Source organism: Oncorhynchus keta, chromosome 21, assembly GCF_023373465.1.
Source record: "Oncorhynchus keta strain PuntledgeMale-10-30-2019 chromosome 21, Oket_V2, whole genome shotgun sequence".
NCBI classification, from domain to species: Eukaryota; Metazoa; Chordata; class Actinopteri; order Salmoniformes; family Salmonidae; genus Oncorhynchus; species Oncorhynchus keta.
The window spans coordinates 59,124,028-59,139,208 of NC_068441.1; the positions used below are offsets into that span (position 1 = coordinate 59,124,028).

The 15,181-nt window shown below is 45.6% G+C and overlaps 1 protein-coding gene across 50 annotated transcripts in view; it reads left to right on the forward strand.

Annotated features, from left to right (window-relative positions):
- LOC118380773 (protein tyrosine phosphatase domain-containing protein 1-like) overlaps positions 1 to 14,626 on the forward strand; it is a 165,124-nt gene extending 150,498 nt beyond the window's left edge. For 48 of the 50 annotated variants that reach the window (XM_052474515.1, XM_052474527.1, XM_052474531.1 and 45 more), the window contains 2 exons: positions 522 to 632; positions 12,196 to 14,626. In XM_052474515.1, coding sequence (XP_052330475.1) covers positions 522 to 632; positions 12,196 to 12,315 — 231 coding nt within the window. In that variant the 3' untranslated portion in view covers positions 12,316 to 14,626. Of the gene's footprint in view, positions 1 to 521; positions 633 to 5,894; positions 5,967 to 6,594; positions 6,658 to 12,195 lie in introns of those variants that run through there. The other 2 variants (XM_052474534.1, XM_052474533.1) reach the window with 2 other exon arrangements.
- The last annotated feature ends 555 nt before the right edge of the window (positions 14,627 to 15,181 follow it).

Consider the following 15,181-nt stretch of genomic DNA (forward strand, 5'->3'; position numbering starts at 1 on the left):
GGGATATCACTTATTTCATATTGGTTATCGTGTGGTTAATATGAGATATCACTTATGTAAAATGGGTTGTCGCGTAGTTAGTATGGGCTGCCGTGTGGTTGGTGTGGCTTATCACATTGAGTGTGTAAACCGTAGAATTAATAACAAATAATACATGCTATGCATTTATCAGACTTTTGTCCAAAATGATTTAATAATGAATACATATATTGTACGTATGGGTGGTCGTTGGAGTGGAACCACTACCCTGGTGTGACAAGCGCAGTGCTCTTCCAACGGAGCTACAAAGGAACAGGTTATTGTGTGGTTAACGTAACCCTTCCTCTATACCTTCCTTCCCGGGTCAGGTGATATATATATATATAATCAAGTTTAAATTTTCCAGTAACATTCCCCAAATTCTTAGATTTTTCAGAATTTCCCAGGTGGGAAATAAACAGGAAATCCAGAATCCTCCAAGCTGGAGAAGACCTGTGAATTTTGGAACCCTAATTCTATGTCTGTTGTTCCCTCTCCTCCAGGGCCACAGACTGACCCTGCTCTGCATCCTGGACTGTGCTGCTCATCTGCTGGCCTTACCTGACAAGGAGGAAGCTGACTTCCTCAATCACACCATCAAGGTGTTCACTAAGGTCAGTACTGGACAGAAGGACATCCCTGTTTTTCAGAATAAGAAAGCCATTGGCGTGTTCTAAATGCTTCCCTGTTCTCTACATAGTGCACTACTTTAGACCAGAGCCCTGTGGGTCCTGAGCTGAATACCCATACTAACATACTGTCACCCAGAGCCCTGTGGGTCCTGAGCTGAATACCCAATACTAACATACTGTCACCCAGAGCCCTGTGGGTCCTGGTCAAAGGTACACACTAAATAGGGAATAGGGTGCTGTTTGGAACATATCAATTACTAGCATTGGTGTGATGTGGTGTGTTCCCTCCCCAGATCCCATCAGAGAGTGACCATGTTCATTATGTCTTATCCCTCAGATCCCCTCGAGTGACCATGTTCATTATGTCTTATCCCTCAGATCTCCTCAGAGTGACCATGTTCATTATGTCTTATCCCTCAGATCCCCTCGAGTGACCATGTTCATTATGTCTTATCCCTCAGATCCCCTAGAGTGACCATGTTCATTATGTCTTATCCCTCAGATCCCCTAGAGTGACCATGTTCATTATGTCTTATCCCTCAGATCCCCTAGAGTGACCATGTTCTGTATGTCTTATCCCTCAGATCTCCTCAGAGTGACCATGTTCTGTATGTCTTATCCCTCAGATCCCCTAGAGTGACCATGTTCATTATGTCTTATCCCTCAGATCCCCTCGAGTGACCATGTTCATTATGTCTTATCCCTCAGATCTCCTCAGAGTGACCATGTTCATTATGTCTTATCCCTCAGATCCCCTAGAGTGACCATGTTCATTATGTCTTATCCCTCAGATCCCCTAGAGTGACCATGTTCATTATGTCTTATCCCTCAGATCCCCTAGAGTGACCATGTTCTGTATGTCTTATCCCTCAGATCTCCTCAGAGTGACCATGTTCTGTATGTCTTATCCCTCAGATCCCCTAGAGTGACCATGTTCATTATGTCTTATCCCTCAGATCCCCTAGAGTGACCATGTTCATTATGTCTTATCCCTCAGATCCCCTAGAGTGACCATGTTCATTATGTCTTATCCCTCAGATCCCCTAGAGTGACCATGTTCTATGTCTTATCCCTCAGATCCCCTAGAGTGACCATGTTCTGTATGTCTTATCCCTCAGATCTCCTCAGAGTGACCATGTTCTGTATGTCTTATCCCTCAGATCCCCTAGAGTGACCATGTTCTGTATGTCTTATCCCTCAGATCCCCTAGAGTGACCATGTTCATTATGTCTTATCCCTCAGATCCCCTAGAGTGACCATGTTCTATGTCTTATCCCTCAGATCCCCTGGAGTGACCATGTTCTGTATGTCTTATCCCTCAGATCCCCTAGAGTGACCATGTTCATTATGTCTTATCCCTCAGATCCCCTAGAGTGACCATGTTTATTATGTCTTATCCCTCAGATCCCCTAGAGTGACCATGTTCATTATGTCTTATCCCTCAGATCCCCTAGAGTGACCATGTTCATTATGTCTTATCCCTCAGATCCCCTAGAGTGACCATGTTCTGTATGTCTTATCCCTCAGATCCCCTAGAGTGACCATGTTCTATGTCTTATCCCTCAGATCCCCTAGAGTGACCATGTTCTGTATTTCTTATCCCTCAGATCCCCTAGAGTGACCATGTTCTGTATTTCTTATCCCTCAGATCCCCTAGAGTGACCATGTTCTATGTCTTATCCATCAGATCCCCTAGAGTGACCATGTTCATTATGTCTTATCCCTCAGATCCCCTAGAGTGACCATGTTCTGTATGTCTTATCCCTCAGATCCCCTAGAGTGACCATGTTCTGTATTTCTTATCCCTCAGATCCCCTAGAGTGACCATGTTCTGTGTCTTATCCCTCAGATCCCCTAGAGCAGGGGTGTCAAACTCAAATACCCAGTGGGCCAAAATGTAAAACCTGAACAAAGTCACGGGCCAACATTGAACAAATTAACCTTTTAATATGGACCCAAACAAGTTTTGCTTAAACATTGAATATGGAACAAGCATCGCTTATTACCATACAATATATAATTTAATAGTGGAGACATGCAAAATCGAATTTCAAATGAAAAAACACATCAATGGCATTAATTTATTAAATAAATAAAATTTAAAAAAAATTGTATGCCTCTTTTCTATTTGCAGCCTTCTGATTTAAATACCCAAATCAACTTTTTCCACTGGCTAATAATTTTACAAATAAAATGATAATAAATCAATCAACCATTCAAGCCCATGCCTTGTAGCAAGAAAAAGTGCATAAAGAAAACGTTAATTATTGCACACTGGTCTAATCTGATGTGCCCAAGCCAGATACCTGGCATCTCTTCTTGGATGCTAGTTCATCAATGTCTGGGCTCAAGCTCTGAGCTGAAGAAATCCTCAGTATCGAGCGAAGATGTTCATCAGTCAGACGTCTCCTGTGAGTTGTTTTGGTCATCTTCATCGAGGAGAAAAGTTGCTCGCATAGATAAGTGCTGCCGAACATGGAGAGCATCTGAGCAGCTTGGGTGCGGAGCTGAGGCATTGTGTCAGGGATGAACCGTGGAAACTGTGCGGCGCCCACAGCATCATACTTTGACTTCAGCGTGCCGTTGCACTGGAGTTCAATCAGCTCCATTTGGATGTTGGTTGGTGCATTTTCCACATCAACTGCGAAGGGATTACTAAGCAGTTCAAACTTGCATTTCTGGGCATCGAAGTCGGCAAATCGCCGGCTAAACTCAGCGGCGAGAACACTGAGTTTTTCAGCAAACTGTGCGCATGGGAACACGGCGGTAGAGATCTGCGCTTTTATGGATTGGCAGCAGGGAAAATGGCAAGGGTTTCCTTGCAGCATCTGATTCTCCCACAGGCACAGTTTAGTTTTGAAGGCCCTCACTGCAGCGTACATGTCTGTGATGATGCGCCCCGCCCCTGAAGCTGCAGGTTCAGCGCATCGAGATGGCTCGAGATGTCACAGAGAAAGGCCAGCTCACACAGGAACTTTTGCTCCCGGAGCTCTGCTGTATCCTTCCCTTTGGTTTCCAGGAATTGACATATCTCCTCACGCAGCTCGAAACATCTGTTCAGTACTTTTCCTCTGCTTAGCCATCTCACCTCTGTGTGATACGGCACGTCTGCGTATTCGAACCACACTCCTCCAGAAAAGATTTAAACTGGTGGTGATTTAGACCTTTGGCTCTTATAAAGTTAACTACCTGTGTTACTGTGGTCATAACATGTTCCATCTTTAGGGCTTTGGCACACAGTGCTTCCTGATGTATGATGCAGTGGTAAACAGTTAGCTCACCTGCACAGTTCTCTTCCCACATCTTCTCCCGAACCATGCCCACCAGTCCACTCTTTTTACCGCACATCGCTGGCGCACCATCTGTCGTTAATCCAACGAGTTTATCCCACGGCAGCTTTATTTCAGTTACACATTTGGAAACCTCCTCAAAGATTTCCTTTCCTGTGGTTGTGCCATGCATTGATTTGAATCCTAATAGCTCCTCCGTAACACACAGATTTGAGTCCACTCCACGGATGAAGACTGACAGCTGAGCAGTATCAGATGCGTCGCAGCTCTCATCCACAGCGAGGGAGAACGCAACAAAATCTTTTCCCTTTTCCATCAGCTGGTCATACAGATTGGTGGCAAGATCACATGTGCGATCAGCTACTGTGTTCCTGCTCAGGCTCACGTTTGAAAATGCTTGTTTTTTCTCTGGGCATACGAGGTCACAAACCTTCATCATGCACTTTTTCATGAACTCTCCTCATTAAAGGGCCGGGCTGATTTTGCGATCTCTGCTGCCACTATATAACTAGCCTTTACAGCAGCCTCGCTTTGTGATGTGGCTTTTTTAAACATATTCTGTTGTGAAACCAAACTTCTTTTCATCTCCTCTACTTTCTGGCTCCTTTGAGTCATGTCCAGGTCCTTGTATTTGTCATGGTGTTTAGTTTAATAGTGTCGTCTAATGTTGTACTCCTTACTTACAGCCACGTTGACTCCACAAACAAGACAAACAGGTTTGTCTTTTACATATGTAAACAGATATTCTGCCTCCCACTTGTCCAGAAAGCTCCTGTTTTCTGCCTTTCTTTTCACCATTTTTGGGAAGGGTTAGCTCGCTGACAGTTGTAGCGTCTATGTTGCTATGACTACTGTCACAGAGGAGAGAGCGTTTCTGGGTCCTGTCCTGATTGGCGCGCGAAAACAGCAGAGCATTATGGGATTCGTAGTATTAGTGGTGAATGCGCTGTATAATACCGGCGGGCCAGCTCTAGTAGTAATTTGGTATTGTCTCGCGGGCCAAATATAATTACCCCGCGGGCCAAATTTGGCCCACAGGCCAGAGTTTGACACCCATGCCCTAGAGTGACCATGTTCTGTATGTCTTATCCCTCAGATCTCCTCAGAGTGACCATGTTCTGTATGTCTTATCCCTCAGATCTCCTCAGAGTGACCATGTTCTATGTCTTATTTTTTAATATATTTTTTGACCTTTGTTTAACTAGGCAAGTCAGTTAAGAACAAATTCTTATTTTCAATGACGGCCTAGGAACAGTGGGTTAACTGCCTGTTCAAGGGCAGAACGACAGATTTGTACCTTGTCTGCTGGGGGGCTTGCAACCTTCCGGTTACGAGTCCAACACTAACCACTAGGCTACCCTGCCGCCCCGTATCTCCCAGATCTCCTCAGAGTGACCATGTTCTATGTCTTATCTCCCAGATCTCCTCAGAGAGTGACCATGTTCTATGTCTTATCTCCTCAGAGAGTGACCATGTTCTATGTCTTATCTCCCAGATCTCCTCAGAGTGACCATGTTCTATGTCTTATCTACCAGATCTCCTCAGAGAGTGACCATGTTCTATGTCTTATCTCCTCAGACAGTGACCATGTTCTATGTCTTATCTCCCAGATCTCCTCAGAGTGACCATGTTCTATGTCTTATCTCCCAGATCTCCTCAGTGACCATGTTCTATGTCTTATCTCCCAGATCTCCTCAGAGTGACCATGTTCTATGTCTTATCTCCCAGATCTCATCAGAGTGACCATGTTCTATGTCTTATCTCCCAGATCTCCTCAGTGACCATGTTCTATGTCTTGTCCATCAGAGTGACCATGTTATATGTCTTATCTCCCAGATCTCCTCAGTGACCATGTTCTATGTCTTATCCATCAGATCTCCTCAGAGTGACCATGTTCTATGTCTTATCTCCCAGATCTCCTCAGAGTGACCATGTTCTATGTCTTATCTCCCAGATCTCCTCAGAGAGTGACCATGTTCTATGTCTTATCCACCAGATCTCCTCAGAGTGACCATGTTCTATGTCTTATCTCCCAGATCTCCTCAGAGTGACCATGTTCTATGTCTTATCTCCCAGATCTCCTCAGAGAGTGACCATGTTCTATGTCTTATCTCCCAGATCTCCTCAGAGAGTGACCATGTTCTATGTCTTATCCACCAGATCTCCTCAGAGAGTGACCATGTTCTATGTCTTATCTCCCAGATCTCCTCAGAGAGTGACCATGTTCTATGTCTTATCTCCCAGATCTCCTCAGAGAGTGACCATGTTCTATGTCTTATCTCCCAGATCTCCTCAGAGAGTGACCATGTTCTATGTCTTATCTCCCAGATCTCCTCAGAGAGTGACCATGTTCTATGTCTTATCTCCCAGATCTCCTCAGTGTGACCATGTTCTATGTCTTATCTCCCAGATCTCCTCAGAGAGTGACCATGTTCTATGTCTTATCTCCCAGATCTCCTCAGTGTGACCATGTTCTATGTCTTATCCATCAGATCTCCTCAGAGTGACCATGTTCTATGTCTTATCCACCAGATCTCCTCAGAGTGACCATGTTCTATGTCTTATCCACCAGATCTCCTCAGAGAGTGACCATGTTCTATGTCTTATCTCCCAGATCTCCTCAGAGTGACCATGTTCTATGTCTTATCTCCCAGATCTCCTCAGAGAGTGACCATGTTCTATGTCTTATCTCCTCAGAGTGACCATGTTCTATGTCTTATCTCCCAGATCTCCTCAGAGTGACCATGTTCTATGTCTTATCTCCCAGATCTCCTCAGAGAGTGACCATGTTCTATGTCTTATCTCCCAGATCTCCTCAGAGTGACCATGTTCTATGTCTTATCTCCCAGATCTCCTCAGAGTGACCATGTTCTATGTCTTATCTCCCAGATCTCCTCAGAGTGACCATGTTCTATGTCTTATCCACCAGATCTCCTCAGAGTGACCATGTTCTATGTCTTATCTCCCAGATCTCCTCAGAGTGACCATGTTCTATGTCTTATCTCCCAGATCTCCTCAGAGAGTGACCATGTTCTATGTCTTATCTCCCAGATCTCCTCAGAGAGTGACCATGTTCTATGTCTTATCTCCCAGATCTCCTCAGTGACCATGTTCTATGTCTTATCCACCAGATCTCCTCAGAGAGTGACCATGTTCTATGTCTTATCTCCCAGATCTCCTCAGTGACCATGTTCTATGTCTTATCTCCCAGATCTCCTCAGAGAGTGACCATGTTCTATGTCTTATCTCCCAGATCTCCTCAGAGAGTGACCATGTTCTATGTCTTATCTCCCAGATCTCCTCAGAGAGTGACCATGTTCTATGTCTTATCTCCCAGATCTCCTCAGAGTGACCATGTTCTGTATGTCTTATCTCCCAGATCTCCTCAGAGAGTGACCATGTTCTATGTCTTATCTCCCAGATCTCCTCAGAGTGACCATGTTCTATGTCTTATCCATCAGATCTCCTCAGAGTGACCATGTTCTATGTCTTATCTCCCAGATCTCCTCAGAGTGACCATGTTCTATGTCTTATCCATCAGATCTCCTCAGAGTGACCATGTTCTATGTCTTATCTCCCAGATCTCCTCAGAGAGTGACCATGTTCTATGTCTTATCTCCCAGATCTCCTCAGAGTGACCATGTTCTATGTCTTATCCATCAGATCTCCTCAGAGTGACCATGTTCTATGTCTTATCCACCAGATCTCCTCAGAGAGTGACCATGTTCTATGTCTTATCTCCTCAGAGTGACCATGTTCTATGTCTTATCTCCCAGATCTCCTCAGAGAGTGACCATGTTCTATGTCTTATCCATCAGATCTCCTCAGAGAGTGACCATGTTCTATGTCTTATCTCCCAGATCTCCTCAGAGAGTGACCATGTTCTATGTCTTATCCATCAGATCTCCTCAGAGAGTGACCATGTTCTATGTCTTATCTCCCAGATCTCCTCTCAGAGTGACCATGTTCTATGTCTTATCTCCCAGATCTCCTCAGAGTGACCATGTTCTATGTCTTATCTCCCAGATCTCCTCAGAGAGTGACCATGTTCTATGTCTTATCTCCCAGATCTCCTCAGAGAGTGACCATGTTCTATGTCTTATCTCCCAGATCTCCTCAGAGTGACCATGTTCTATGTCTTATCTCCCAGATCTCCTCAGAGAGTGACCATGTTCTATGTCTTATCTCCCAGATCTCCTCAGAGAGTGACCATGTTCTATGTCTTATCTCCCAGATCTCCTCAGAGTGACCATGTTCTATGTCTTATCTCCCAGATCTCCTCAGAGAGTGACCATGTTCTATGTCTTATCCATCAGATCTCCTCAGAGAGTGACCATGTTCTATGTCTTATCTCCCAGATCTCCTCAGAGAGTGACCATGTTCTATGTCTTATCTCCCAGATCTCCTCAGAGTGACCATGTTCTATGTCTTATCCATCAGATCTCCTCAGAGAGTGACCATGTTCTATGTCTTATCTCCCAGATCTCCTCAGAGAGTGACCATGTTCTATGTCTTATCTCCCAGATCTCCTCAGAGAGTGACCATGTTCTATGTCTTATCTCCCAGATCTCCTCAGAGAGTGACCATGTTCTATGTCTTATCTCCCAGATCTCCTCAGAGAGTGACCATGTTCTATGTCTTATCTCCCAGATCTCCTCAGAGAGTGACCATGTTCTATGTCTTATCTCCCAGATCTCCTCAGAGAGTGACCATGTTCTATGTCTTATCTCCCAGATCTCCTCAGAGTGACCATGTTCTATGTCTTATCCACCAGATCTCCTCAGAGTGACCATGTTCTATGTCTTATCCATCAGATCTCCTCAGAGTGACCATGTTCTATGTCTTATCTCCCAGATCTCCTCAGAGTGACCATGTTCTATGTCTTATCCCCCAGATCTCCTCAGAGTGACCATGTTCTATGTCTTATCTCCAGATCTCCTCAGGGTGACCATGTTCTATGTCTTATTTACATTTTACATTTAAGTCATTTAGCAGACGCTCTTATCCAGAGCGACTTACAAATTGGTGCATTCACCTTATGACATCCAGTGGAACAGTCACTTTACAATAGTGCATCTAAATCTTAAAAAGGGGGGTGAGAAGGATTACTTATCCTATCCTAGGTATTCCTTAAAGAGGTGGGGTTTCAGGTGTCTCCGGAAGGTGGTGATTGACTCCGCTGTCCTGGCATCGTGAGGGAGTTTGTTCCACCATTGGGGGCCAGAGCAGCGAACAGTTTTGACTGGGCTGAGCGGGAACTGTACTTCCTCAGTGGTAGGGAGGCGAGCAGGCCAGAGGTGGATGAACGCAGTGCCCTTGTTTGGGTGTAGGGCCTGATCAGAGCCTGGAGGTACTGAGGTGCCGTTCCCCTCACAGCTCCGTAGGCAAGCACCATGGTCTTGTAGCGGATGCGAGCTTCAACTGGAAGCCAGTGGAGAGAGCGGAGGAGCGGGGTGACGTGAGAGAACTTGGGAAGGTTGAACACCAGACGGGCTGCGGCGTTCTGGATGAGTTGTAGGGTTTAATGGCACAGGCAGGGAGCCCAGCCAACAGCGAGTTGCAGTAATCCAGACGGGAGATGACAAGTGCCTGGATTAGGACCTGCGCCGCTTCCTGTGTGAGGCAGGGTCGTACTCTGCGGATGTTGTAGAGCATGAACCTACAGGAACGGGCCACCGCCTTGATGTTAGTTGAGAACGACAGGGTGTTGTCCAGGATCACGCCAAGGTTCTTAGCGCTCTGGGAGGAGGACACAATGGAGTTGTCAACCGTGATGGCGAGATCATGGAACGGGCAGTCCTTCCCCGGGAGGAAGAGCAGCTCCGTCTTGCCGAGGTTCAGCTTGAGGTGGTGATCCGTCATCCACACTGATATGTCTGCCAGACATGCAGAGATGCGATTCGCCACCTGGTCATCAGAAGGGGGAAAGGAGAAGATTAATTGTGTGTCGTCTGCATAGCAATGATAGGAGAGACCATGTGAGGTTATGACAGAGCCAAGTGACTTGGTGTATAGCGAGAATAGGAGAGGGCCTAGAACAGAGCCCTGGGGGACACCAGTGGTGAGAGCGCGTGGTGAGGAGACAGATTCTCGCCACGCCACCTGGTAGGAGCGACCTGTCAGGTAGGACGCAATCCAAGCGTGGGCCGCGCCGGAGATGCCCAACTCGGAGAGGGTGGAGAGGAGGATCTGATGGTTCACAGTATCGAAGGCAGCCGATAGGTCTAGAAGGATGAGAGCAGAGGAGAGAGAGTTAGCTTTAGCGGTGCGGAGCGCCTCCGTGATACAGAGAAGAGCAGTCTCAGTTGAATGACTAGTCTTGAAACCTGACTGATTTGGATCAAGAAGGTCATTCTGAGAGAGATAGCGGGAGAGCTGGCCAAGGACGGCACGTTCAAGAGTTTTGGAGAGAAAAGAAAGAAGGGATACTGGTCTGTAGTTGTTGACATCGGAGGGATCGAGTGTAGGTTTTTTCAGAAGGGGTGCAACTCTCGCTCTCTTGAAGACGGAAGGGACGTAGCCAGCGGTCAGGGATGAGTTGATGAGCGAGGTGAGGTAAGGGAGAAGGTCTCCGGAAATGGTCTGGAGAAGAGAGGAGGGGATAGGGTCAAGCGGGCAGGTTGTTGGGCGGCCGGCCGTCACAAGACGCAAGATTTCATCTGGAGAGAGAGGGGAGAAAGAGGTCAGAGCACAGGGTAGGGCAGTGTGAGCAGAACCAGCGGTGTCGTTTGACTTAGCAAACGAGGATCGGATGTCGTAGACCTTCTTTTCAAAATGGTTGACAAAGTCATCTGCAGAGAGGGGGAGGGGAGGAGGATTCAGGAGGGAGGAGAAGGTGGCAAAGAGCTTCCTAGGGTTAGAGGCAGAAGCTTGGAATTTAGAGTGGTAGAAAGTGGCTTGAGCAGCAGAGACAGAAGAGGAAAATGTAGAGAGGAGGGAGCGAAAGGATGCCAGGTCCGCAAGGAGGCGAGTTTTCCTCCATTTCCGCTCGGCTGCCCGGAGCCCTGTTCTGTGAGCTCGCAATGAGTCGTCGAGCCACGGAGCGGGAGGGGAGGACCGAGCCGTCCTGGAGGATAGGGGGCATAGAGAGTCAAAGGATGCAGAAAGGGAGGAGAGGAGGGTTGAGGAGGCAGAATCAGGAGATAGGTTGGAGAAGGTTTGAGCAGAGGGAAGAGATGATAGGATGGAAGAGGAGAGAGTAGCGGGGGAGAGAGAGCGAAGGTTGGGACGGCGCGATACCATGCGAGTAGGGGCAGTGTGGGAAGTGTTGGATGAGAGCGAGAGGGAAAAGGATACAAGGTAGTGGTCGGAGACTTGGAGGGGAGTTGCAATGAGGTTAGTGGAAGAACAGCATCTAGTAAAGATGAGGTCGAGCGTATTGCCTGCCTTGTGAGTAGGGGGGAAGGTGAGAGGGTGAGGTCAAAAGAGGAGAGGAGTGGAAAGAAGGAGGCAGAGAGGAATGAGTCAAAGGTAGACGTGGGGAGGTTAAAGTCGCCCAGAACTGTGAGAGGTGAGCCATCCTCAGGAAAGGAGCTTATCAAGGCATCAAGCTCATTGATGAACTCTCCGAGGGAACCTGGAGGGCGATAAATGATAAGGATGTTAAGCTTGAAAGGGCTGGTAACTGTGACAGCATGGAATTCAAAGGAGGCCACTTGGGAGAGATGAGGATCCCGGTGCCACCACCCCGCTGACCAGAAGCTCTCGGGGTGTGCGAGAACACATGGGCGGACGAAGAGAGAGCAGTAGGAGTGGCAGTGTTATCTGTGGTGATCCATGTTTCCGTCAGTGCCAAGAAGTCGAGGGACTGGAGGGAGGCATAGGCTGAGATGAACTCTGCCTTGTTGGCCGCAGATCGGCAGTTCCAGAGGCTACCGGAGACCTGGAACTCCACGTGGGTCGTGCGCGCTGGGACCACCAGATTAGGGTGGCCGCGGCCACGCGGTGTGGAGCGTTTGTATGGTCTGTGCAGAGAGGAGAGAACAGGGATAGACAGACACATAGTTGACAGGCTACAGAAGAGACTACGCTAATGCAAAGGAGATTGGAATGACAAGTGGACTACACGTCTCGAATGTTCAGAAAGTTAAGCTTACGTAGCAAGAATCTTATTGACTAAAATGATTAAAATGATACAGTACTGCTGAAGTAGGCTAGCTGGCAGTGGCTGCGTTGTTGACACTACACTAATCAAGTCGTTCCGTTGAGTGTAATAGTTTCTACAGTGTGACCATGTTCTATGTCTTATCTCCCAGATCTCCTCAGAGAGTGACCATGTTCTACACCAGACACTGATGGCCACCCTGACTCCCATCCTGCATCAGTTGAGAGACAGTGCCGAGGAGGAGATGGAGTCGACCAACCACTCCTCCTGATGTTCCCTTGGACCTCTTCCCCCCCCCCCGTTCTTTACTTCTAGTTTAACCCAGGTCTGTTTTGACCAGCTAACCTCCTCCCGCCTCTCCTCCCCTTCTTTCTCTCTCCTGGCCCAACGTTAAAGGAAAACTCCACCAAAAACTATCTTTTGGTATTTGTTTCATTAGTCCAGTGTTGACATAGTCCCAAACTGTTTTGCTTGTCAGCAATCAAGTTTTTAAGTTATGTAACTTTCAAAATGCGTCATATGGGGATGATTTCTGTATTTTGAAAGTTATATATCTTGGAAACTTGATTGCTGACAAGCAAAACCGTTTGGGACTATGTCAACATTGGACTAATGAAACAAATACCAAAAGATAGTTTTTAGGTGGAGTTTTCCATGAAGCTCTGTCCTGACTAGCTACCGGACGATGCTGCTGCTGCTGCGCTGCGTTCCCTACTGTTACCAAGCTTTAGATGAAATAATTATGATGTTGTATGACAACGTGATGTGATTTCAGCATCAAGGTTTGTTTTTGTTTGTTTTTAGCTATTTCTTCCTGTTATTTTTTTTAAATGTAAAACTGCCATACTGTGTTAATGTGCCAGGTGATGTTTCAGCTACATGACTTTAGTGTTCTGATCTCATCCATCTACTACTGTAGGTGTTGCTGTGGAAACGGATGGTAGTCCCAAATAGCACCCTATTCCCTATATATAGTGCACTACTTTAGACCAGGACCCTATTCCCTATATAGTGCACTACTTTAGACCAGGGCCCTATTCCCTATATATAGAGCACTACTTTAGACCAGGACCCTATTCCCTATATAGTGCACTACTTTAGACCAGGGCCCTATTCCCTATATATAGTGCACTACTTTAGACCAAGGCCTTTTTCCCTATATAGTACACTACTTTAGACCAGGGCCCTATTCCCTATATATAGTGCACTACTTTAGACCAGGACCCTATTCCCTATATAGTGCACTACTTTAGACCAGAGCCCTATTCCCTATTATAGTACACTACTTTAGACCAGGGCCCTTTTCCCTACATAGTGCACTACTTTAGACCAGGGCCCTATTCCCTACATAGTGCACTACTTTAGACCAGGACCCTATTCCCTATATAGTGCACTACTTTAGACCAGGGCCCTATTCCCTATTATAGTGCACTACTTTAGACCAGAGCCCAATGGGTCATTGTCAAAAGTATGTTGTGCACTATAGAGGGAATAGGGTGTTGGTTGGTACGTTGGTTTTTGTCAGCATTGACTGGAAAGGGAATCCTGATGAAATGAATGTAAATGTTATTTTACTTCAGTGAAGAATTGAACTTCTGCTTTGCTCAGCTGAAGAAGAGGAAAAAAAATAAAAACTTGATTTAATTTGAACCAAAATATATTTTCACTGTCTAAAACTAACCAATGTCTTATTTATTGAACTTCTCACTTGATTAGAAAAACATGATGAAACAGGATGTCCCAAATAGCACCCTTTTGCCTACATAGTACACTACTTTAGACCAGAGCCCTATTCCCTATATAGTGCACTACGTTAGAACAGAGTCCTATTGCCTATATAGTGCACTACGTTAGACCAGAGTCCTATTCCCTATATAGTGCACTACGTTAGACCAGAGTCCTATTCCCTATATAGTGCACTACGTTAGACCAGAGTCCTATTCCCTATATAGTGCACTACGTTAGACCAGAGTCCTATTCCCTATATAGTGCACTACTTTAGACCAGGGCCCTATTCCCTATATAGTGCACTACGTTAGACCAGAGTCCTATTCCCTATATTGTGCCGTGGGCTCTAGTCAGAAGTAGTGCACTATATAGGGAATAGGGCTCTAGTCAGAAGTAGTGCACTATATAGGGAATAGGGCTCTAGTCAGAAGTAGTGCACTATATAGGGAATAGGGCTCTAGTCAGAAGTAGTGCACTATATAGGGAATAGGGTGCTATTTGGGATGCACCCCGACAAAATGCAGAACTCGATATGTTAATTAGTAAATTGCTTAGATTAAAATGCAACTGTAAATGCTCTTTCCTTCGTAATGTAAACTAGCTGGTCACAGGAATTGTCCTTTTAAAGCAATACTGTCATTTTTGTCCTCATCTTAAATAATACACCAAAAACACCTGACTGAGACATGAGAAAACATTGTACTGTATAAAAAGGTCATTCCCACTGGGCATAGACGTAAACAACGTGGATTCAACCAGTGTGTTCCCAGTGGGTTAGGACGACTTCATCAAAACCTGCCTCCAACCACCTCTGCATTTAAACGCTCTCTGCCTCAACTACTATAATGGCCTGATATGGGGATCTATAATGTCACTGTGTTTATTAGTTAACTACTATAATGGCCTGATATGGGGGATCTATAATGTCACTGTGTTTATTAGTTAACTACTATAATGGCCTGATATGGGGATCTATAATGTCACTGTGTTTATTAGTTAACTACTATAATGGTCTGATATGGGGATCTATAATGTCACTGTGTTTATTGGTTAACTACTATAATGGCCTGATATGGGGATCTATAATGTTACTGTGTTTATTAGTTAACTACTATAATGGCCTGATATGGGGATCTATAATGTTACTGTGTTTATTGGTTAACTACTATAATGGCCTGATATGGGGATCTATAATGTTACTGTGTTTATTAGTTAACTACTATAATGGCCTGATATGGGGATCTATAATGTCACTGTGTTTATTAGTTAACTACTATAATGGCCTGATATGGGGATCTATAATGTCACTGTGTTTATTAGTTAACTACTATAATGGTCTGATATGGGGATCTATAATGTTACTGTGTTTATTAGTTAACTACTATAATTGCCTGATATGGGGATCTATA